The following is a 22,827-nucleotide window of genomic DNA, read 5'->3' as shown; positions in this document are numbered from 1 at the left end:
GGACCAGGATATAATGCTTTATTGTGGCTGTCACTGTTGCACTCATCACATTTTAATGTAGCTTTGCAGGTGAGGGCAAGATGTGTGGATGATGACCAGCATCTGAAACAAATCCCTTGCTCTTTTAAGTAGGCTTTGTTACTCAATAGTTTTGAATCTAAAGCCACAGCATTTCCTCGGTGGGTGAGGCTTGTTCCTACATAGCAGACAGGTTTGGGCCAGATCTGGTGTCAAGCTGGCACTGCTGGCTGACTTCTGGCATGGTAAGTGGTATGTCATCCAGATATGGGCCAGGCCTGGCATAGATGGGACTGTTTTTGTGATGGCATGCCATATCTGGTCCGATTATGATTTGGTGTATGTGGCCCAGGCTCATAGAAAACAGGTCTGGGGGCGGGTCTGGCATCAAGCTGGCACTTCTGACTGACTGGTGTCATGGCAGGGTGTGTGTCAACCAGATGTGGGCCAAGTCTGGCAATGATGGCACTATTTAGGTTTATATCTTCCTATTGTTGTTAGAAGACCCAAATGCCATGTTGCAATACTATACTTCTATGGTAGCCAACGTTTCAAATGCAGGTTTGACAGGTCTGTGAGTGTACACTTTATCCAAAACCTAGTGAGGGTTTACTCATGTTTAAGATAAGATAAGATAAGATAAGATAACCTTTATTAGTCCCACACGTGGGAAATTTGTTTTGTCACAGCAGGAGTGGACAGTGCAAAAGTTACTGGCTCTTCCAGTCTGCATGTCAATGTAGTTAGGAAGCACTCAATTTAGAGCAATTGTGTGATTGGGTGAATGTGGCATGTTGTATAGAGCACTTTGAATAATCCAGGAGAGTAGGAAAGTGCTATATAAGAATCAGTCCATTCACTGTCTGAACAGAGTTTTGTCACGTTGCTTTTGCACTATTATGTTCCAGCACATGTTGTTATTACATGGCTTGATTAAGGTATACATTAGGCTGACATCTGGGGCCAGAGTTGAAACTGTTCTGGGCCAGCACAAGGCCAGCAATGTGTCTGAAACTGGCCTTGCATTGGCCCATGTGTGGGCCACCTCTGGCAAACCAGATCTGGGCCACCAAAGGGCCGTCATTCTTTACGGTATGTGGGCCATGTTTAAGCACATTGTATGGGCCAGATCTGGGCCATACCAGTTTTGCTATGTGGGTTATGGATGGGACAATATTTATCTGGTTCATCTTTAGCCGTTACCTTCGGATCTGCAGCTGAAGAGACAGTAGTCTTTTGCACTAAAACTGGTTTCCTGAATGTTGCAAGCTTTAAGAAGGCCTCTCTAGCTTGGGAGAATAGTTGCTTGGAAGTGCAAAGCTGGGATCGTTCCCTGTTTTAGCTTGGTGGCAGATAAACTGAGTAAAGAGAAGGGAGGATAGGATGTATGATACTCTTCCTTATACTTGGATCCTTGAGAAACCCATTTGTCCTGCACGTTGTAAATGGTAAATGGCCTGTATTTGTATAGTGCTTTTACTAGTCCCTAAGGACCCCAAAGTGCTTTACACATCCAGTCATCCAACCATTCACACACACATTCACACACACAGTGTGTGAATGTGATGGCAGCTTTTCTACATTGGGGCCAATGCCATGAGCGGTGTCCAGGTAAAGATAGCCATCCTCCTTAGCTGATAGTAGCTCCATTAGACCAAGATCACCAAGTTCTCTTAACTTACGATTGTCCTTCTTTGAGATTTTAGGAAAGCTGTCCAGTTTCTCAAACAAAGAACTTCCTATGACCTCAGGGGCACCGTAACATTCATCCAACCTGTCCCAAGTCATGTTTAAGGTTGCTTTAAGGCTGGGTTGCCTACCTGAACTGCCCTCATATGCCTCACATACTCTGACGACTCTTTCCCAAGCCATTTCAACAGCAAGTTCAACTCTTCAATGGCTGTAAGGTCTAAATCCTTTATTGTGTTAAGGAAAGATGACCTCCATGCTCTGTGGGTTTCTCGACAGTCATCAAATTTTTACAAACCAGTACTCACAAGCTCTTTCTGTGCTAAATACTTGTCAATGCCATGTCCATCATACCTGCAGACTCTGGATGCACACTCTTCGTCGGTGGACTAGCTGCATATCGCGGAGTGACAGACCTTGCCCTTTCCTGACATTTGTCACTATATGGTTCCTGCAGGGTTGCCTGTTTTTTAATATGGGGAGACGTTTGTCTTGTAGTTGGACAGGTAAGTTGTTCTTCGGCATCCAGTTGCGGAGAGTAGGAATGCTGTTTAATACTTTCATTGTCCTCCTCCTTCCAGGTGTTTTGAGAACATTGCGTCGTAAAGCAGGTGGGGTGCTCTGGGTTCTGGTCATGTGCCAAGTGCAACGTCGTTTCAGATTGTTGACTAAGACGTGTGGCCTGGTCCCTACCATATTCACTTACACGTTCATTCAAAGTTTTGCTGAGTGGCTTTTCTTACTGCAACGCTCCTCACCCAGATGTTCTGCTGATGCCTCCAATATCTCTGTCTGGGCAATGGCAGCTGGAGCCTCTTTTCCAGATGCAGGGCATCTAAATTAGCCTCCAATCTTGCTTTGTCGACTTTGATAGCAATTTCCCTTTCTGTAAATGTTGCACGTGCTTTTGCAGCTTCTACTAACGGTCTTGCTCGTGCTGCCTCAACACCCGCAGATGATTTTGATGAGCGTGTAGAACTAGAACACCGGGAAGTTTAATCTTTAACTGCTTCATCTTTAATGCTCAGCGATTCCTTCAGTGAATGTGTCACAACCTGGGCCTCTGACCCAGCGCTCTGAGTTTATTTTTGTATCTTCTCATGTTAGCTTTGTGATCACGTGTTAGTCCTATTTAGTTTAGGTTAAAGGCAGTCATTATTTATTGTTTCCTTGGTTTCAATGTTTGGATTCTTGTCTAATTTATCATGTGTTTTAGATCTGTGAGCTAAGTGTTGTCATGTCTAGTTTCTTGTTTTATTTTGAAGTAGATTGCATGTTCTGGGTTCATGTGGTTAGTTTTTCTCTCCCCTGTGTTGTCACTATGTTTGATTCTAGTCAGCTGTGTCCTCATGTGTCTCCACTTCCCCTGATCACCTCATGTGTGTATTTAAGTCCTCAGTCTTCCTGTATGACGTGCCATAAGGGACATTATTACTGAAATGCTCTCACACACACTACTGAAATACACTCACGCACTCCACTGAAACCAGTGGCATTTCCGCTGAACAGGAAGTTGTTTCCTGACAAGGAAACTGATGGAAAAAGTGGTATATTTCAAAACACTATAAGGATGTCTACTCAGCAACCTTGCTAGTACAGCAGTCCCCAACCTTTTTTGCGCCACATAAACGATATAAAAATAAAAATAAACGATAATACCATGAAAACCATAAATTTCAAACTCAAGCCTCAACTCTTGCGACCCGGTACCAAACGACTCACAGACCGGTACTGGTCCAGGACCTGGGGGTTGGGGACGGCTGTGCTTGTAGCCTAAGTGAAGCAGCCGCATTACTTAACAATATTTTTAGCTTCCTTGAATCAAGGAATGGATTCAAGGTGCAACAGGGAATTCGGCAAGTATGTCTTGTTTCCCCTAAGCTTTTTATATTGGCAACTCAGTTGTTAACACTATTAATCAAAAATTCTAACGACATACAAGGAATATCAATTTTTAATAAAGACTTCAAAATAAGTCAATTCACAGATGATACATCTATTTTTTTTAAAAGATAAATACATGGTAGAGAAAACTAAAGCTTTTCGTTTATCTCTCAGTATCAAAAAATGTGAACTTCTCCCGATTCATACAAGCTCTGACTCCTCAATAGCTTTGGTTAGAGTTGAATCTAAAGTTAAATATATAGGGCTAATAATATCTAAAAAAAAAAAAAAAAAAAAAAAAAATTAGCAGAAAAGACACCAATATTTCTAACTGTATCATGGAGATGAAGAAATCACTTAGCCACTGGCTAATCAGAGACCTCGCTATTTTTGGCAGAAACATTCTATCTAAAGCTGAAGGCATCTCCAAATTGATTTATCCTTGTCACTCTCTATATATCTCCTCTAAAAGCATTAATAAGGCTAACACAGTTATTTTCAAATTTTTGTGGAGGAATAAAACCCATTACATAGAAAGATATCAGCCTGTGAAGGAATACAATAAAGGTGGTATCAAAACTCCAGAATTAGAATTTATGGTTGGCACCCTTAGAATTAAATGGTTAAAATCTTGTCTGTCACAGCCAGACTCTACTTAGCTCCACATCCCATGATCCTTGTTTAATAAAATAGTATACAGGATTAGAATTTATTTTGAAATGTGATTTTGCGGTAAATATAATCCCCATAAAGATATCAAACTTTCCAAAACAGACTTTGCATTTTTGGGAAAATGAGATTTACCCACAACGTCTCCCCATAATTCAACCTTATGGAATAATAGGGTAATAACACTTAATCAAAAATCAATTTTCAAGAGTGACTGGTTTGAACAAAAAGATTATATTCATAACAGATTTGTTGGATGATAACGGTGTCATTCTAAGTTACACAGACCTTTCAGAAAAATATTGTCTAAACTGTTCTCAAAGAGAATATAACAAATTTTGTGAACTGGTCCCACTGCCTCTGCTTCATTTGATTAAAATTTTTATGATATACAATAATTTCTCATCAGTGCTCCCAAATTTATTGCCAGGGCAATGTCAGCTGTTTGATAAAAATGCAATAAGAAATTTGTTAGTAGTTTCTTCAAAGACAAAATATTTCATAGTTACAACAGAATGGTGACATGGCATGGTTCTAATTTAGTTATTTCATATACACTGGATAAAGCATACTAAAAATTTATGAAATAGCCTATTCTACCTAAAGTTAAAGAAACACACTTTAAACAAAATTAATCCTGTGGCAGAATTTCTAAAAAAAGAGATTTGGCTTTGAGGTGGATCAGTGAAGCGCAGTTTGGATCTTCTTTTGCTGCTGGTTCAGTCAATATTGTTAGGAGAGAGATAAAACTAAAAGCTTTAGAATCTGTGCAAAACCAGCATGCAAACAAAGCGCGGATCCACCGACAGATCAGAATCAGTGAGCTGTCGGCTTTCAGCCTTGACCGTGTCTGTGCCGTCGGGTGAGAAAGACGACATCTCACTGATTCTGATCCGCGGGTCCGCGCTTTGTGTTTACATCTTTGTGCAGAAGCCGTGTTCCTGCTCTCATTTACTGTCTTAGCTGTTTGGTGGTTGTTGAAATTTTGTGAGGTTTCACCTGAGATTCTGGCATTTCGGGCAAAATAAATTTCTGTTAAAAAATCAATTCATGATTTTAATGAATCGATTTCACGTTATCCAAGCCAGAATCGATTTTAATCAATAAATCGATTATAAAAACCCACCCCTAACTAACAGGTTGCTGAGTAGACATCTGTGTAGTGGTTTGTTTGAAATCTACCACTTTTTCCTTCAGTTTCCTTGTCAAGAATTAACTTCCTGTTCAACTGAAACGCCTTGGTTTTTCAGTTGTGTGTGTGAGAGCGTTTCAGTAGTGTGTGTAAGAGAGTTTCAGTTGTGTGTCTGAGAGCGTTTCAGTTGTGTGTGTGAGACCGTTTCAGTAGTGTGTGTGAGAGAGTTTCAGTTGTGTGTGTGAGAGCATTTCAATTGTGTGTGTGAGAGCTTTTCAGTAGTGTGTGTGAGAGAGGTTCAGTTGTGTGTGTGAGAGCATTTCAGTAGTGTGTGTGAGAGCGTTTCAGTTGTGTGTGTGTGAGAGCATTTCAGTAGTGTGTGTGAGAGCGTTTCAGTTGTGCGTGTGAGAGCATTTCAGTAGTGTGTGTGAGAGCGTTTCAGTTGTGTGTGTGTGAGAGCGTTTCAGTTGTGTGTGTGAGAGCGTTTCAGTAGTGTGTGTGAGAGAGGTTCAGTTGTGTGTGTGAGAGCGTTTCAGTAGTGTGTGTGAGAGAGGTTCAGTTGTGTGTGTGAGAGCATTTCAGTAGTGTGTGTGAGAGCGTTTCAGTTGTGTGTGTGTGAGAGCATTTCAGTAGTGTGTGTGAGAGCGTTTCAGTTGTGTGTGTGTGAGAGCATTTCAGTAGTGTGTGTGAGAGCGTTTCAGTTGTGTGTGTGAGAGCGTTTCAGTTGTGTGTGTGTGAGAGCATTTCAGTAGTGTGTGTGAGAGCATTTCAGTAGTGTGTGTGAGAGAGTTTCATTTGTGTGTGTGAGAGAGCGTTTCAGTAGTGTGTGTGAGAGAGTTTCAGTTGTGTGTGTGAGAGCATTTCAGTTGTGTGTGTGTGAGAGAGTTTCAGTTGTGTGTGTGAGAGCATTTCAGTAGTGTGTGTGAGAGCATTTCAGTTGTGTGTGTGAGAGCGTTTCAGTAGTGTGTGTGAGAGAGTTTCAGTTGTGTGTGTGAGAGCGTTTCAGTAGTTTGTGTGAGAGAGTTTCAGTTGTGTGTGTGAGAGCGTTTCAGTAGTGTGTGTGAGAGAGTTTCAGTTGTGTGTGTGAGAGCATTTCAGTAGTGTGTGTGAGAGAGTTTCAGTTGTGTGTGTGTGAGAGCGTTTCAGTAGTGTGTGTGAGAGAGTTTCAGTCGTGTGTGTGTGTGAGAGCATTTCAGTTGTGTGTGTGAGAGCATTTCAGTAGTGTGTGTGAGAGCGTTTCAGTTGTGTGTGTGTGAGAGCGTTTCAGTAGTGTGTGTGTGAGAGCATTTCAGTAGTGTGTGTGAGAGCGTTTCAGTTGTGTGTGTGTGAGAGAGCGTTTCAGTAGTGTGTGTGAGAGAGTTTCAGTTGTGTGTGTGAGAGAGCGTTTCAGTAGTGTGTGTGAGAGAGTTTCAGTTGTGTGTGTGTGAGAGCATTTCAGTAGTGTGTGTGAGAGAGTTTCAGTTGTGTGTGTGTGAGAGCATTTCAGTTGTGTGTGTGAGAGAGTTTCAGTTGTGTGTGTGAGAGAGTTTCAGTTGTGTGTGTCAGAGAGTTTCAGTAGTGTGTGTGAGAGCGTTTCAGTTGTGTGTGTGAGAGCGTTTCAGTTGTGTGTGTGTGAGAGCGTTTCAGTAGTGTGTGAGAGCGTTTCAGTTGTGTGTGTGTGAGAGCGTTTCAGTAGTGTGTGTGAGAGCGTTTCAGTTGTGTGTGTCAGAGAGTTTCAGTAGTGTGTGTGAGAGCGTTTCAGTTGTGTGTGTGAGAGCATTTCAGTTGTGTGTGTGAGAGCATTTCAGTTGTGTGTGTGAGAGAGTTTCAGTAGTGTGTGTGAGAGCGTTTCAGTTGTGTGTGTGAGAGCATTTCAGTTGTGTGTGTGAGAGCATTTCAGTAGTGTGTGTGAGAGAGTTTCAGTTGTGTGTGTGAGAGAGTTTCAGTTGTGTGTGTCAGAGAGTTTCAGTAGTGTGTGTGAGAGAGTTTCAGTAGTGTGTGTGAGAGCGTTTCAGTTGTGTGTGTGTGAGAGCATTTCAGTAGTGTGTGTAAGAGCGTTTCAGTAGTGTGTGTGAGAGAGGTTCAGTTGTGTGTGTGAGAGAGTTTCAGTAGTGTGTGTGAGAGCGTTTCAGTTGTGTGTGTGTGAGAGCATTTCAGTAGTGTGTGTAAGAGCGTTTCAGTTGTGTGTGTGTGAGAGCATTTCAGTAGTGTGTGTGTGAGAGCGTTTCAGTAGTGTGTGTGAGAGTTTCAGTTGTGTGTGTGAGAGCATTTCAGTAGTGTGTATGAGAGCATTTCAGTAGTGTGTGTGAGAGCATTTCAGTAGTGTGTGTGTGAGAGCGTTTCAGTTGTGTGTGTGAGAGTTTCAGTTGTGTGTGTGAGAGCATTTCAGTAGTGTGTATGAGAGCATTTCAGTAGTGTGTGTGAGAGCGTTTCAGTTGTGTGTGTGAGAGCATTTCAGTAGTGTGTGTGTGAGAGCGTTTCAGTAGTGTGTGTGAGAGTTTCAGTTGTGTGTGTGAGAGCATTTCAGTAGTGTGTATGAGAGCATTTCAGTAGTGTGTGTGAGAGCGTTTCAGTTGTGTGTGTGAGAGCATTTCAGTAGTGTGTGTGAGAGCGTTTCAGTTGTGTGTGTGAGAGTTTCAGTTGTGTGTGTGAGAGCATTTCAGTAGTGTGTGAGAGAGCGTTTCAGTTGTGTGTGTGAGAGTTTCAGTAGTGTGTATGAGAGCATTTCAGTAGTGTGTGTGAGAGCTTTTCAGTAGTGTGTGTGAGAGCGTTTCAGTAGTGTGTGTGTGAGAGCGTTTCAGTAGTGTGTATGAGAGCATTTCAGTAGTGTGTATGAGAGCATTTCAGTAGTGTGTGTGAGAGCGTTTCAGTTGTGTGTGTGAGAGTTTCAGTTGTGTGTGTGAGAGCATTTCAGTAGTGTGTGAGAGAGCGTTTCAGTTGTGTGTGTGAGAGTTTCAGTAGTGTGTATGAGAGCATTTCAGTAGTGTGTGTGAGAGCGTTTCAGTAGTGTGTGTGAGAGCGTTTCAGTAGTGTGTGTGTGAGAGCGTTTCAGTAGTGTGTATGAGAGCATTTCAGTAGTGTGTATGAGAGCATTTCAGTAGTGTGTGTGAGAGCGTTTCAGTTGTGTGTGTGAGAGAGTTTCAGTTGTGTGTGTGAGAGCATTTCAGTAGTGTGTGTGAGAGCGTTTCAGTTGTGTGTGTGAGAGTTTCAGTAGTGTGTATGAGAGCATTTCAGTAGTGTGTGTGAGAGCGTTTCAGTTGTGTGTGTGAGAGAGTTTCAGTTGTGTGTGTGAGAGCATTTCAGTAGTGTGTGTGAGAGCGTTTCAGTTGTGTGTGTGAGAGTTTCAGTAGTGTGTATGAGAGCATTTCAGTAGTGTGTGTGAGAGCTTTTCAGTAGTGTGTATGAGAGCATTTCAGTAGTGTGTGTGAGAGCGTTTCAGTAGTGTGTGTGTGAGAGCGTTTCAGTAGTGTGTGTGAGAGCGTTTCAGTAGTGTGTATGAGAGCATTTCAGTAGTGTGTGTGAGAGCGTTTCAGTAGTGTGTGTGAGAGCGTTTCAGTTGTGTGTGTGAGAGTTTCAGTAGTGTGTATGAGAGCATTTCAGTAGTGTGTGTGAGAGCGTTTCAGTTGTGTGTGTGAGAGAGTTTCAGTTGTGTGTGTGAGAGCATTTCAGTAGTGTGTGTGAGAGCGTTTCAGTTGTGTGTGTGAGAGTTTCAGTAGTGTGTATGAGAGCATTTCAGTAGTGTGTGTGAGAGCTTTTCAGTAGTGTGTATGAGAGCATTTCAGTAGTGTGTGTGAGAGCGTTTCAGTAGTGTGTGTGTGTGAGAGCGTTTCAGTAGTGTGTGTGTGAGAGCGTTTCAGTTGTGTGTGTGAGAGCGTTTCAGTAGTGTGTATGAGAGCATTTCAGTAGTGTGTGTGAGAGCGTTTCAGTAGTGTGTGTGTGAGAGCGTTTCAGTAGTGTGTGTGTGAGAGCGTTTCAGTTGTGTGTGTGAGAGCGTTTCAGTAGTGTGTGTGTGAGAGCGTTTCAGTTGTGTGTGTGTGAGAGCATTTCAGTAGTGTGTGTGTGAGAGAGTTTCAGTAGTGTGTGTGTGAGAGCATTTCAGTAGTGTGTGTGTGAGAGAGTTTCAGTTGTTTGTGTGAGAGAGTTTCAGTTGTGTGTGTGAGAGCATTTCAGTTGTGTGTGTGAGAGCATTTCAGTTGTGTGTGTGAGAGCGTTTCAGTTGTGTGTGTGAGAGCATTTCAGTTGTGTGTGTGAGAGCATTTCAGTAGTGTGTGTGTGAGAGCGTTTCAGTTGTGTGTGTGTGTGAGAGCGTTTCAGTTGTGTGTGTGTGAGAGCATTTCAGTAGTGTGTGTGTGTGAGAGCGTTTCAGTTGTGTGTGTGAGAGCGTTTCAGTTGTGTGTGTGTGAGAGCGTTTCAGTTGTGTGTGTGTGAGAGCATTTCAGTTGTGTGTGTGTGAGAGCGTTTCAGTTGTGTGTGTGAGAGCGTTTCAGTTGTGTGTGTGTGAGAGCGTTTCAGTTGTGTGTGTGAGAGCGTTTCAGTTGTGTGTGTGAGAGCGTTTCAGTTGTGTGTGTGTGAGAGCGTTTCAGTTGTGTGTGTGTGAGAGCATTTCAGTTGTGTGTGTGTGAGAGCATTTCAGTAGTGTGTGTGTGTGAGAGCGTTTCAGTTGTGTGTGTGAGAGCGTTTCAGTTGTGTGTGTGTGAGAGCATTTCAGTAGTGTGTGTGAGAGCGTTTCAGTTGTGTGTGAGAGAGAGTTTCAGTTGTGTGTGTGAGAGAGTTTCAGTTGTGTGTGTGAGAGAGTTTCAGTTGTGTGTGTCAGAGAGTTTCAGTAGTGTGTGTGTGTGAGAGCGTTTCAGTTGTGTGTGTGTGAGAGTTTCAGTTGTGTGTGTGTGAGAGCATTTCAGTAGTGTGTGTGTGTGAGAGCGTTTCAGTTGTGTGTGTGAGAGCGTTTCAGTTGTGTGTGTGTGAGAGCGTTTCAGTTGTGTGTGTGTGAGAGCGTTTCAGTAGTGTGTGAGAGAGCGTTTCAGTTGTGTGTGTGTGAGAGCATTTCAGTAGTGTGTGTGAGAGCGTTTCAGTAGTGTGTGAGAGAGCGTTTCAGTAGTGTGTGTGAGAGCGTTTCAGTAGTGTGTGTGAGAGCGTTTCAGTTGTGTGTGTGAGAGAGTTTCAGTTGTGTGTGTCAGAGAGTTTCAGTAGTGTGTGTGAGAGCGTTTCAGTAGTGTGTGAGAGAGCGTTTCAGTTGTGTGTGTGTGAGAGCATTTCAGTTGTGTGTGTGAGAGCGTTTCAGTAGTGTGTGAGAGAGCGTTTCAGTAGTGTGTGTGAGAGCGTTTCAGTAGTGTGTGTGAGAGCGTTTCAGTAGTGTGTGAGAGAGCGTTTCAGTTGTGTGTGTGTGAGAGCATTTCAGTAGTGTGTGTGAGAGCGTTTCAGTAGTGTGTGAGAGAGCGTTTCAGTAGTGTGTGTGAGAGCGTTTCAGTAGTGTGTGTGAGAGCGTTTCAGTTGTGTGTGTGAGAGAGTTTCAGTTGTGTGTGTCAGAGAGTTTCAGTAGTGTGTGTGAGAGCGTTTCAGTAGTGTGTGAGAGAGCGTTTCAGTTGTGTGTGTGTGAGAGCATTTCAGTTGTGTGTGAGAGAGCGTTTCAGTAGTGTGTGTGAGAGCGTTTCAGCAATAATGTCCCTTACGGCATTTCATATTCCTGTGTTCAGCGTCGTGTTGTCTGTCATCTCTCAGTCATAGAGTGTCATAGGTTTTTGTCTTCACTATGTTTGATAGTTACTCAGTGTTCATGGTTTCTTCATAGTTTTTTCACTGAGTTTCATAGTCTTTTAGTTACACAGTGTTCACATTCCTCTTTGTTTTCTTAGTTTCATGTTTTGTCTGCAGCCATCTAAATAAAGCTCGCTTTTGGTTAAAAACACGTCACGTCTCCTGCAACGCCTTTCTCTCTGCATCTGCATCTGGGTCCTGAAGTCAAACCAATCCGGCGCACCCTGCCGTGACAGAAGGGCTTCTCCTACATTTTTTGTCCATGTTCTCTGCAATCTGCTGCAATAGTATAGTTTAGCCATCTGGGTATTCGTCTTTTCACTGTACTGCTCTCCTTGTGTGTGTGCATATGTGCGTATGTACACAATTCAGCAGCCAGCCAAACTCCATTCAAAAGGATACGGGAGTCAGGATATAGCATCCAAGCTCCAGGTGACTTATTTTACATTGCACTACCATACACCATTGCATCACAGTGAAAAGACAATGCTTTTGAAGGCATAAACAAGAAAGAGGATTGCAGCAGACAATTACAGGAACCCTTCAACTTACACTGAACAAAAATATAAACGCAACACTTTTGTTTTTGCTCCCATTCCCCATGGGATGGACGTAGAGACCTAAAATTCATTCCAGATACACAATATAACCATCCCTCCCAAACAGTGGTCACAAATCAGTCCAAATGTGTGGTAGTGGGCACATCTGCTATATTGAGATAATCCATCCCACCTCACAGGTGTGCCACATCAGGATGCTGATCTGACATCATGAGTAGTGCACAGGTGTACCTCAGACTGCCCACAACAAAAGGCCACCCTGGAATGTGCAGTTTTTTGCGCTATTGGGGGTCTGGGGACCCAGAACCGGTCAGTATCTGGTGTGACCACCATTTGCCTCATGCAGTGCAACACATCGTCGCATGGAGTCTATCGGGGCGATCGTGGCTCAAGAGTTGGGAGTTCGCCTTGTAATCGGAAGGTTGCCGGTTCGAGCCCCGGCTCGGACAGTCTCGGTCGTTGTGTCCTTGGGCAAGACACTTCACCCGTTGCCTACTGGTGGTGGTCAGAGGGCCCGGTGGCGCCAGTGTCCGGCAGCCTCGCCTCTGTCAGTGCGCCCCAGGGTGGCTGTGGCTACAATGTAGCTTGCCATCACCAGTGTGTGAATGGGTGGATGACTGGATATGTAAAGTGCTTTGGGGTCCTTAGGGACTAGTAAAGCGCTATATAACTACAGGCCATTTACCCCAACTAACATGGCTGACTTCTTGTTCTTGGTCAAAGTGCATGCACATTAACAACAATTTACAAGGCCCAGTAGGGGGCACTAAACTCAAGGCAGAACAGACCTCCAAGCCCATTGTTCAGTAAGTGGTGCTAGTTTCAGTCATTGTACAAATGTCCTGTTTATAAGGTTTGAACCTGCAGTCACCTGATCCTGATGAACCGTTTCTCCTACTGAAACGTCCAGATGAACAGAATCAACTCTGTGGGAGTTCCTCACTTGGATAATTGAGCATCAAGACAATTACATTTAATTTTTAAATTACAGTTCATCTAATGCCCCTGAAAAGCTCTTAGCTTTACTATCATTTCTGAGTTAGCTCTCATTTTTTTCTCTTCCTGGAAATGCAGCAGCTATATCTTTAGCTAGCAACTCACTGCAAAGACTGCACACAAACAGTTTGTGTGTTTGCAGATATTTGTTAAACTCGTAAAAACATAGCATTTGAAATTACCTGACACTTAAAAAAAAGTTACTCCCTTTATGCTTGCTCCTCTTCTATACCGCTATCCAGATGCTGAAGCACCACAGACACTGCACCTGCAGTCGCTCCGTCCCCCTTTAACTTACACCTCTGGGACATTTGAAATGTGGTGCTCAGAGATTCCAAGTGCTCTGACACTCAACTCCTTTGTAAAGATGGACGTGGGTCTGCTATGGTGAAAGTACGTCTTAACATGGACAACAAAAAGATCACAGAGTTATTTCTTGAGATAAAACAGACTACATGCCATAAACGAAAGAGCAGGTCAGATGCACTCATCTTTCACAGCAACTATCTGAATGTTCATTGGCAGAATAAATATGACTGTCTTTAGGCAGGGGTGGAATATATTGCATAGTATATTGTGTATAAGAAGAAGTGGACTGCAAATTGATAAGCTGCATGGTTTGGTTTGATAATAGGTTTAATGGGTCAAGGTCTGATGTCACAGGAACTGAGTGTTTCTTTACTTCCTCTGCAGCTTCTTTTGCTGCTGTAGACAAATACCAACAAACAACATACAACTGCAAAGTGTATATCTCCCCTTACCTTAGTCTTGAAGTGCATATTTATGTCTTACTCTTCCTATATTTATTGTTGTTATTTTGCACTGAATGAACTGGAGCCTCATCATCTCGTCTCTCTATACAGGGAGTGCAGAATTATTAAACAAATGAGTATTTTGTCCACATCATCCTCTTCATGCATGTTGTCTTACTCCAAGCTGTATAGGCTCGAAAGCCTACTACCAATTAAGCATATTAGGTGATGTGCATCTCTGTAATGAGAAGGGGTGTGGTCTAATGACATCAACACCCTATATCAGGTGTGCATAATTATTAGGCAACGTCCTTTCCTTTGGCAAAATGGGTCAAAAGAAGGACTTGACAGGCTCAGAAAAGTCAAAAATAGTGAGATATCTGGCAGAGGGATGCAGCAGTCTCAAAATTGCAAAGCTTCTGAAGCGTGATCATCGAACAATCAAGCGTTTCATTCAAAATAGTCAACAGGGTCGCAAGAAGCGTGTGGAAAAACCAAGGCGCAAAATAATGCCCATGAACTGAGAAAAGTCAAGCGTGCAGCTGCCAAGATGCCACTTGCCACCAGTTTGGCCATATTTCAGAGCTGCAACATCACTGGAGTGCCCAAAAGCACAAGGTGTGCAATACTCAGAGACATGGCCAAGGTAAGAAAGGCTGAAAGACGACCACCACTGAACAAGACACACAAGCTGAAACGTCAAGACTGGGCCAAGAAATATCTCAAGACTGGTTTTTCTAAGGTTTTATGGACTGATGAAATGAGAGTGAGTCTTGATGGGCCAGATGGATGGGCCCGTGGCTGGATTGGTAAAGGGCAGAGAGCTCCAGTCCCACTCAGACGCCAGCAAGGTGGAGGTGGAGTACTGGTTTGGGCTGGTATCATCAAAGATGAGCTTGTGGGGCCTTTTCGGGTTGAGGATGGAGTCAAGCTCAACTCCCAGTCCTACTGCCAGTTTCTGGAAGACACCTTCTTCAAGCAGTGGTACAGGAAGAAGTCTGCATCCTTCAAGAAAAACGTGATTTTCATGCAGGACAATGCTCCATCACATGCGTCCAAGTACTCCACAGCGTGGCTGGCAAGAAAGGGTATAAAAGAAGAAAACTAATGACATGGCCTCCTTGTTCACCTGCTCTGAACCCCATTGAGAACCTGTGGTCCATCATCAAATGTGAGATTTACAAGGAGGGAAAACAGTACACCTCTCTGAACAGTGTCTGGGAGGCTGTGGTTGCTGCTGCACGCAATGTTGATGGTGAACAGATCAAAACACTGACAGAATCCATGGATGGCAGGCTTTTGAGTGTCCTTGCAAAGAAAGGTGGCTATATTGGTCGCTGATTTGTTTTTGTTTTGTTTTTGAATGTCAGAAATGTATATTTGTGAATGTGGAGATGTTATATTGGTTTCACTGGTAAAAATAAATCATTGAAATGGGTATATATTTGTTTTTTGTTAAGTTGCCTAATAATTATGCACAGTAATAGTCACCTGCACACACAGATATCCCCCTAAAATAGCTAAAACTAAAAACAAACTAAAAACTACTTCCAAAAACATTCAGCTTTGATATTAATGAGTTTTTTGGGTTCATTGAGAACATGGTTGTTGTTCAATAATAAAATTATTCCTCAAAAATACAACTTGCCTAATAATTCTGCACTCCCTGTATACTGTACTGTATATGGCAGAGATGACGATAAAGTTTACTTTGACTGACTCTTCAGGACTTACTGAGTTGATGTTGTTGTGCCTCTGTAGGAGATGGCAAGTCCAGACATGACAGTAAAGACAGAGATGGACAGTCGAGTCCGGTTTCCAGCAGGATGGGGAGGTCATCTGTCAGTCCCACCATGATGCTGACAGGAGGAGGAGGTGAGTCAGAAAGCAACATCACTGACTTCATGTTTAAGGAGTTTAACTATGAAGAGAAGAGAAAGGTCTGCTGAACATTGTGTCAGTGTGTCTTGAGAGAGAGAGATGTTTTTTACAGTTGTAGCACTCCAACTTCATGCTGCCATTTACAGAAACTTCAAGACAGGTAAAATCAGCTGAAGGACCGTGTTTGCGCTGATATTTTTATGTGCAGCATGTTTTCAGTGTGATAGATTTTGTATGTGCAGCTTGTTCCTGAAAGTAGTGGATGAAGCCCACTTGGTGGGAGTTGTTTAATCAGCCTCAATAAGCAAGCAGAAGAAGACACTCTGCCTGTCATTTGGAGTTATTAAAAGATATGGAGAAGTTCTCAAAACACAAAAATGAAGATAAAAGTGACATTGGAAAATATAGAGCGATGGAGAGAGTACAACCATGCAGCGATTAAAGCTTGGAAGTACTCACATTACTTTGAGTTTGATTCTGTAAAAAGTGACAGAAACATTAGCGTCTGCAGTGCACTCTGCATGGGAAGAAAACTTCTTTCTACAGCGAAAAATTAAATTTCAAATCTGAGCGTGCAGCGAGCGGGCTGCCACGGGAATGTGACACTCACAGAGAAACCCCCAGAGAAACCCACTGACATGACTGCTGTGGGCAAACCTCCACCCGCCCCACTCCTGCTAAACAGGTGACTATAGAAGTGCTGCTGAATCTTTGATTTAATTTATTTTCGACTGTGTTTTACTTGCATCTATTTGAAAGAGTGTAAACACAAAACATTTTATTTTATATGCTGGAATATGCAAAAAATAAGTTTAAATGTTAAAGAATTTCTTCAAGTCAAAGACTGTTGCATATAATTTAATTTTGCTTGATGCATAAAGTTAAAAGATTAAAACTAATGAAACAAGTTTATGAAGAGACTTTTTCATTAGATTCAGTTTGATATGATGGATTATGGAGAAAAAAATAGAATTGGGCTGAAAGGTCTGTTGCTTTATATTACATATTCAGGTTGTGTATCATGTTTTTAAAAAGTAACTGAGTAATAAGTTACTAATTACATTTGAAAATAAGTAATCAGTAATGTAACAGGATTGGTTTTTTGGAGAAGTAATAAGTGACTAATTACATTTTTTTTTAGTAATTTGAACAACACTGGTCACGAATGGTGCATTGTTTCTGGCTTTTGTACATTATTGCTGGGACAGCAGTTTACATGAAGACATGCTGTTTTGTGGAGAGCTACCAACACGAGCCATGACTCAGGAGAGTTTCCACTGCATTGACAACTACTTATGGGGATTTCATTTTTCTGGCAGTGGGGTAAGGTGTGTCAGCTACTAGCACCTGCTTAACTCTTATTATTTTACTTCCTGATCCCCACTTTGCTGTTAGACATGTATGTTTGGGGGCCTTTAATAAGTATGACACTTAAAAGATGTCCAAGGTAAGAAGACAAACTGAGAAGAAAACTGCTGCTGAGAGTGGCGCTAGTGCTGCCCTGAAACCGGCGCTTGTCGCCTTGCTTGAACAGCACAGAACAGCCATAGCTGCAGATGTTAAGCCTACATCTTGATGTAATTAATGGTAAGCTGGACAAGATGGACTAAATGTGAAGGGGGAGAGAGGGGGAGAACAAACTTTTCAAAACTAAACTTTCTGACTTGGAGAGCAGAAGCAGAGGGCCAAACATTCGTCTGGTGGGTTTGCCGGAATCAGTGGATCTGGGTCCACAGCAAACTGAGTACTGTGGACACAAGCTCCAGTTCTAAATGGACTACAACGCAGACTTCGAAAATCAGCGAGCCCAGTATAAGGATGTTATGGCCGAGTTGTATAGGAGAGGCCTCCAACCTTCCCTATTCTTCCCCGCCATACTTCGGATTACTCTTCCAGATGGAAATAACCGTCAACCGGAGTCAGTTGATGAGGCTACCCACTTTATTTAATCCTTTGAGGAAGACCAACGCTCTCCATCCTGAGGTGGCTATTGTAGCCGGTCAGTGCACTCACCTTAAATCACCAGTATAATAGGTCAGACTGGTCTGCGCAGCACCCTTGATCTGACTGATACTGTACAGCCGTGCCGTTAGTATAGTATTGTGTTCTTTGCTGTTCATTTTAAGGAAAACTTGTTTGTTGTGTGGTTGCTTTGGTCTTGTTGTGTTTTGTTTCTCTTCTTCATCACCTTTAAATATGGGCCCTGCTTTAAGTTTAGGGGTTAACGTTTAATGGTGCAGGTACAAGGCGTACGTGGTAGTGGTACGGGGGAGTACTTAGCTAGTATGGGAAGCGAGCAGGGGCTTAGGCAGTTGCTGTTCAATGCAACCTGCTGAGGTAATATTGGTGGTTGGTATTGTTTTAGTTCCCTTTACGTTGTGGCATGTTATTGTATTTTATTTCTCGGGTGGGGTTAGTTTTCATGTTTTTTTTGTTGTTGTTGTTTTTGGGCTGTAAGTTTGTGAGAAAGATCTGCAGGTTGGATCCATTGTTGCTCACAGATGAACAATTTGTCTTTAATATTTCTTGTAAAATTAAAACGTTACTTAGTGAGAATGGAACACCTGGTATGCCAAACAGGACGGTATGGGAGGCTTTAAAGGCGTTCCTGAGAGGAGAAATAATTTAATTGGCAGCATCTCAAAGACAGTGTGCACAATGGGAGCAGAGGCTTATTTCAGACCAGATTATGAGCATCAACAGGCAGTACGGTCAATCACCATGACCGGCGCTGTACAAAGAACGCCTGAGCTTACAAACCAAACTCACCCTACTTTCAACTCAGCAAGTGGAAGGATGTCTGATTATCAATCAATCAATCAATCAATCAAAGCTTTATTCGCCACATGCAGGGCACATAAATGTCCACAGCACAACATTGTGAAAGACATGACAAGCCACAGGATTGGGTGGGGGGTGAGGAGTAATCCGAAGCGAACACAGCAGCCGCCCTGCACAGCGCTACCATTCCAGCGTGGCACACAGACCCGCCGTGTTCCCCCGCAGGAAACAAGCATCGAAGGCGTTTGGAAAGGGAGGGGGATGAGTGCGTGCTTATCAGTGTAAGTGTATGTGTGTGCGTGTCCATAGTTCAGCTGAGACTGTTACAATTCAATGTTGTCAGTGTTTTGTTTTAGGCGTGACTGTTATGTGTTTCCTGTTTTACTTTGAAGGTCTGTCTTATCTCAGTGTGTTCAGGTTACGCTTCCTTGTCTCGTTAGTTCTGATTTGCCCCAGCTGTGTTTCCCTCCTGTTGTCCATTCCCTGATTGTTCCCTCTATGTATTTAAGCCCTGTGTTTCAGTTTGTCATGGGTCGTGATCTCCCCCTGTGTTGTAAATAGTTTGTTGTATATAGATGTAAATAGTTGTCGATACTGTTTTTACTCGGTAGCTGTAGGGGTGAGAAGCCATTTTTCTTTGGGAACCTTTTCTCCTGTTTTTGGTTAGGGAGGCAGGTAAGACACCTATAATTTTCGTTTGGGGTTTTCTGTGAAGGTAAGCCAGCTGCATTTCATTTCTAGAGTTTTTGTTTGTTGTTTTGGCCATGCTCACCCTGATGCTTGCTACCTTTTGGGACTCAATAAACTGACTGGCTGTTGTGAAATCCGTGGTAGCTGTTTTTTGTTGGTTCGTCCTCCTTAAGAGCAGGGAGTGGGGGGGCATTTTTCCTTATTTTTATTTTCCTTATGTTGCACGCCAGTTTTCCCTGGGCTGGGGTGTAACAAGACTGTGTCCTTCGCCCTGCCAGGCTAAGTAAACAGTCTTCCAGCCAACCCAGGTGGCCTTGCATGGAATGGGAAGGAACAGACTCAACACAGTCGTTATCAGGGAGTTTTGTTCAGCTCCAGCCTTGAGCCCACAGCTGGCGCCGAAGGGGTAGCCGCATTATGATGGTAATTTTTCTTTTGCAAACAACTCGTGAGAATTTCAAGCTGTTTTTAACACTCTGACACTGGTCTCTCAATCTCCCGTTAATAGCTGCGAGCTTCTCCGTGATGTTATTAGCCGTTGATTCTGTGGTCTTGTCACTCTTTTTGCTCACATAGCAGATTCTGAGACCTCAGGACTGCAGCCAACTGATCCAAGATGTAATCCAGCTCCACCCAGAGATGTTGTTCTGAGTTGATTCTTTCCTGATGTAATCCAACATACATACGCTCAAAGGTGTTATTCTGAGCATTCACTGCAGTCTTAAGCGCCTCCAAGCTCTTAACCATGCTGCCTTCAGTGAGCCCTTTCTGAGAAGTCGCACCTGTCGTTCCAATCCCAGCGGGCAGCCTTGTGGGGATTTGAACAGCCGGTTCCGCTGTCTTAATTCTCCGATAAGCCAGGGCCAAGCCAGCTCCGATCAGCATGAACCCTGTTATCATGGTTCCGAATAGGTACATATCTTCAGCGTCCTCGATCAACAGTCCCGCCAGGCACACGACCCTCTGCCACCCGTCCATCGTGTATCCGGCAGGGAAAGTCCCTCCAGGGCACTCGGGCTCTCCCGAGCCCAGACTTCTCGTTAAAGGGTGTCAATAGCATTCAGAGACCAGTTGATCAAATCCATAATTCTCTTTTAGGTTTTAAAGAACAGACTGTGAGAGACTGTTCCAGGGAAAGTAATAAAAAACATGAGACAAGACAAAGACATGAGGAGCTAAGCAGGGAAGATAAGGGAGAGAAGAGGAGAAAAGTGCGACCGCCTTCGCTGAGAGCCAAAGAAGAAGGAACAAGAGTGAATTTTACGAACATGGTGGAAAGACTTGTAAGCTTTTGGCTAATCGACTGTGCGGCATGAGAGCTAAACAAATCATAACAGGAGTGAGGGCGGACAATGGAGTGATGACTACAGATCAGAAGGCGATTAATGACATTTTCTCTTCATTTTACTCTAAATTATTTACGTCAGAATCTACAGTAGATGTAAAAGATTTGCATGACTTCTTTGACTCCATCGATATGCCTTCGCTTCCTCCAGAAGCCCCCATTTTTCTGGAAGCCCCCATTAAAAAAACAGGAAATTCAGGTGGCAATAGCATCCATGCAATCCAGGAAATCTCCAGGCTCTGATGGATTTTCTACACACTTTAATAATAAAAAAATTCTCAGACAATTTGGCTCCCTTCCTTTGCCAAGTTTTCGCAGAATTGCTTGACTTTGGGGCACTTCCTTCATCATGTTACCAGGCCTGTATAACAGTGTTACAAGGACAAGGACCCAACTGACTGTGCTTCTTATAGACCTATATCTCTGTTAAACACAGATGTTAAAATTCTGTCTAAGCTACTGGCACACAGGCTGGAAGAAATTGCTACAATTTCTCCCGACCAAACTGGCCTTATTAAAAATCAACATTCCTTCTTTAACATACAGCAACTTTTTAATATTATCTATACCCCCAACCATGTTGTGGCTGAATGCTTTATTGCTATGGATGCAGAAAAAGCATTTGATAGGGTGGAGTGGTAGTATTTGTTTTTTACTTTAGAAAGGTTTGGAATGGGCTCCTGGATTAAACTGCTTTACGCTAGTCCCACGGCATAAGGGGTAACTAACTGTCGCTACTCTGACTATTTTGGTGTATGCTGTATGTGAGAGAGTACCACCTTGACCTATCATCACCACTTTGGGTCACCATGGAGTCTTATTCGAGCAGGAAAATTTCTCTACCCACAACTTTGGGCTCATCGCTCCCTCTGGCCCTGCCTTTACTCTAGCCTAGCAATCATAGAGTAGTCCAGCAGTCTTAGAATCTGGACTCAGTTTAGGAAGAGTCTTGGCCTCCGAGCTTTAGAGCAGGGCAATATGGCCAAAAATATTTATCACGATATATATATTTGAAAATTTGCGATAACGATATAACTGACAATATAATTGATGTGAGACAAAATACAACTCCACAACTTTACTAGTGCAAAAAACCCATTTATTTTCACTTAAACAAGCAGCTGTTTTTTATGTGCATTAAAGTTATATAAAAATTTAACTGTGCAAATGCAAATTCCTTGCTGAGCATAACCATGTATAATATCCACTGAAGTTAAAAAGAGGTGCTTTGCAACATTAAACTGCAGTGTGCCAAATAAAAATAATAATAATAATAACAATAATGGATTGCATTTATATAGCGCTTTTCGGGACCCCTCAAAGCGCTTTACAATACCACTATTCATTCGCTCTCACATTCATACACTGGTGAAGGCAAGCTACAGTTGTAGCCACAGCTGCCCTGGGGCAGACTGACAGAGGCGAAGCTGCCATATTGCGCCATCGGCCCCTCTGGCCAAAAAAGTCAAATACGTATTTTTCGGTGCACAGGATTATAAGAAACATTAAGCGAAACAAAGTAGTCAGATAACCTTATCAAACCTTATTCAACTCATTCTTCTTGCTTCTTCCACTTCTGTACCATTCATTCATTAATGCTGTATTCTATCAAAGTTGCTCTATTCCTGTGTTGTTGCAGTATATGAATGACTAACCTTGTATTGTGGATGGATTATCTCAGTTGTTCTCCTGACTGAAGTTTGGTCCGTTTACAGCATCCTGCCATGCGATTGCATTTGTCTCTAACCATCAGGAACCTTCACGTTAACTTTTAGCGAGTGGAAAAGTGTTAGCATTCATCCTCCAGCTTCACTGTTTATGTTATGCTAACATAGCTGTGTCGCTAGCGATCACATAGCACATCATTATATACCAGCTAGCCCAACTTCAGTAACCCTACAAACGTCACTGCTGTTTAGTTTTCTGGCTTCATTTATGTTGGAAGTGATAGCAGAGCTGTACGTTTGAATTTTTTCTGAAATCTCTCAGTCAGAACATGCTATATCATGTTTAGGTGGAAACTAGCGAGCTAACTTCCGCTAACTTCCGCTAACTTCCGCTAACTTATAACTCCGTTAAATGTAATAAATTCTGTTTTCATGGATGCCTGGATGTTAAACTTCATAGTTACACCTGGTAAAGCAGCAATGCTGATCGTTTTATTAAAGATGAAAGAATTTAGACAGTTTTTAACTCTCAGTGATGCTGCAGTGTTCGTTTGACTTTGGGACCAGAAGCGGGCGGATGCCAGAACGGAATATTTTGCTAATCTAATAGCTTCAAAAAAGAAAAATCCCAGAGTATTGTTTGATACAATTAAAAACATTGTCTCTCCTGATATTCCTCATGTACCAGTCTATACTAAATCTGATTGTAATGACTTTTTAAACTATTTTGTTAATAAGGTCGCTGCTGTCAGGTCTAATATTTCTCCATCATCCTCTCAGTAGCACACTGACACGTTGCTTACCTCTGATACCTGGTCCTCTTTTACTCCTGTTACCTTACAGGACATCAGTGCTCTGCTTGGTCGAATGAAACTGACTTCAAGCCACCTTGATGTACTTCCTCCATTTTTCATTAGTGTGTTTGATTCTATTTGCCCCTGTATTCTGGAAATAATTAATACTTCTCTTTATACTGGCTCAGTTCCTAGCTATTTTAAACAAGCTATTGTTGAACCAATGTTAAAGAAACCAA

The 22,827-nt window shown here is 42.7% G+C and overlaps 1 protein-coding gene across 5 annotated transcripts in view; it reads left to right on the top strand.

The window, feature by feature from the left end:
• nyap2a (neuronal tyrosine-phosphorylated phosphoinositide-3-kinase adaptor 2a) overlaps nucleotides 1-22,827 on the top strand; it is a 79,919-nt gene that overhangs the window by 37,262 nt on the left and 19,830 nt on the right. For 4 of the 5 annotated variants that reach the window (XM_085431089.1, XM_085431088.1, XM_085431091.1 and 1 more), the window contains one exon: nucleotides 15,192-15,305. In XM_085431089.1, the coding sequence (XP_085287215.1) occupies nucleotides 15,192-15,305 (114 nt within the window). Of the gene's footprint in view, nucleotides 1-2,067; nucleotides 2,214-15,191; nucleotides 15,306-22,827 lie in introns of those variants that run through there. The other variant, XR_014914949.1, reaches the window with a different exon arrangement.

The sequence above is a fragment of the Copadichromis virginalis genome, linkage group LG14 (genome assembly GCF_057382275.1).
Source record: "Copadichromis virginalis isolate Kocher_CV1m ecotype Utaka linkage group LG14, C_Virginalis_male_GT1.1, whole genome shotgun sequence".
Taxonomy (NCBI): Eukaryota; Metazoa; Chordata; class Actinopteri; order Cichliformes; family Cichlidae; genus Copadichromis; species Copadichromis virginalis.
The sequence above is the reverse complement of the archived record's forward strand: the minus strand, read 5'-3'. Positions and strand labels throughout refer to the sequence as shown.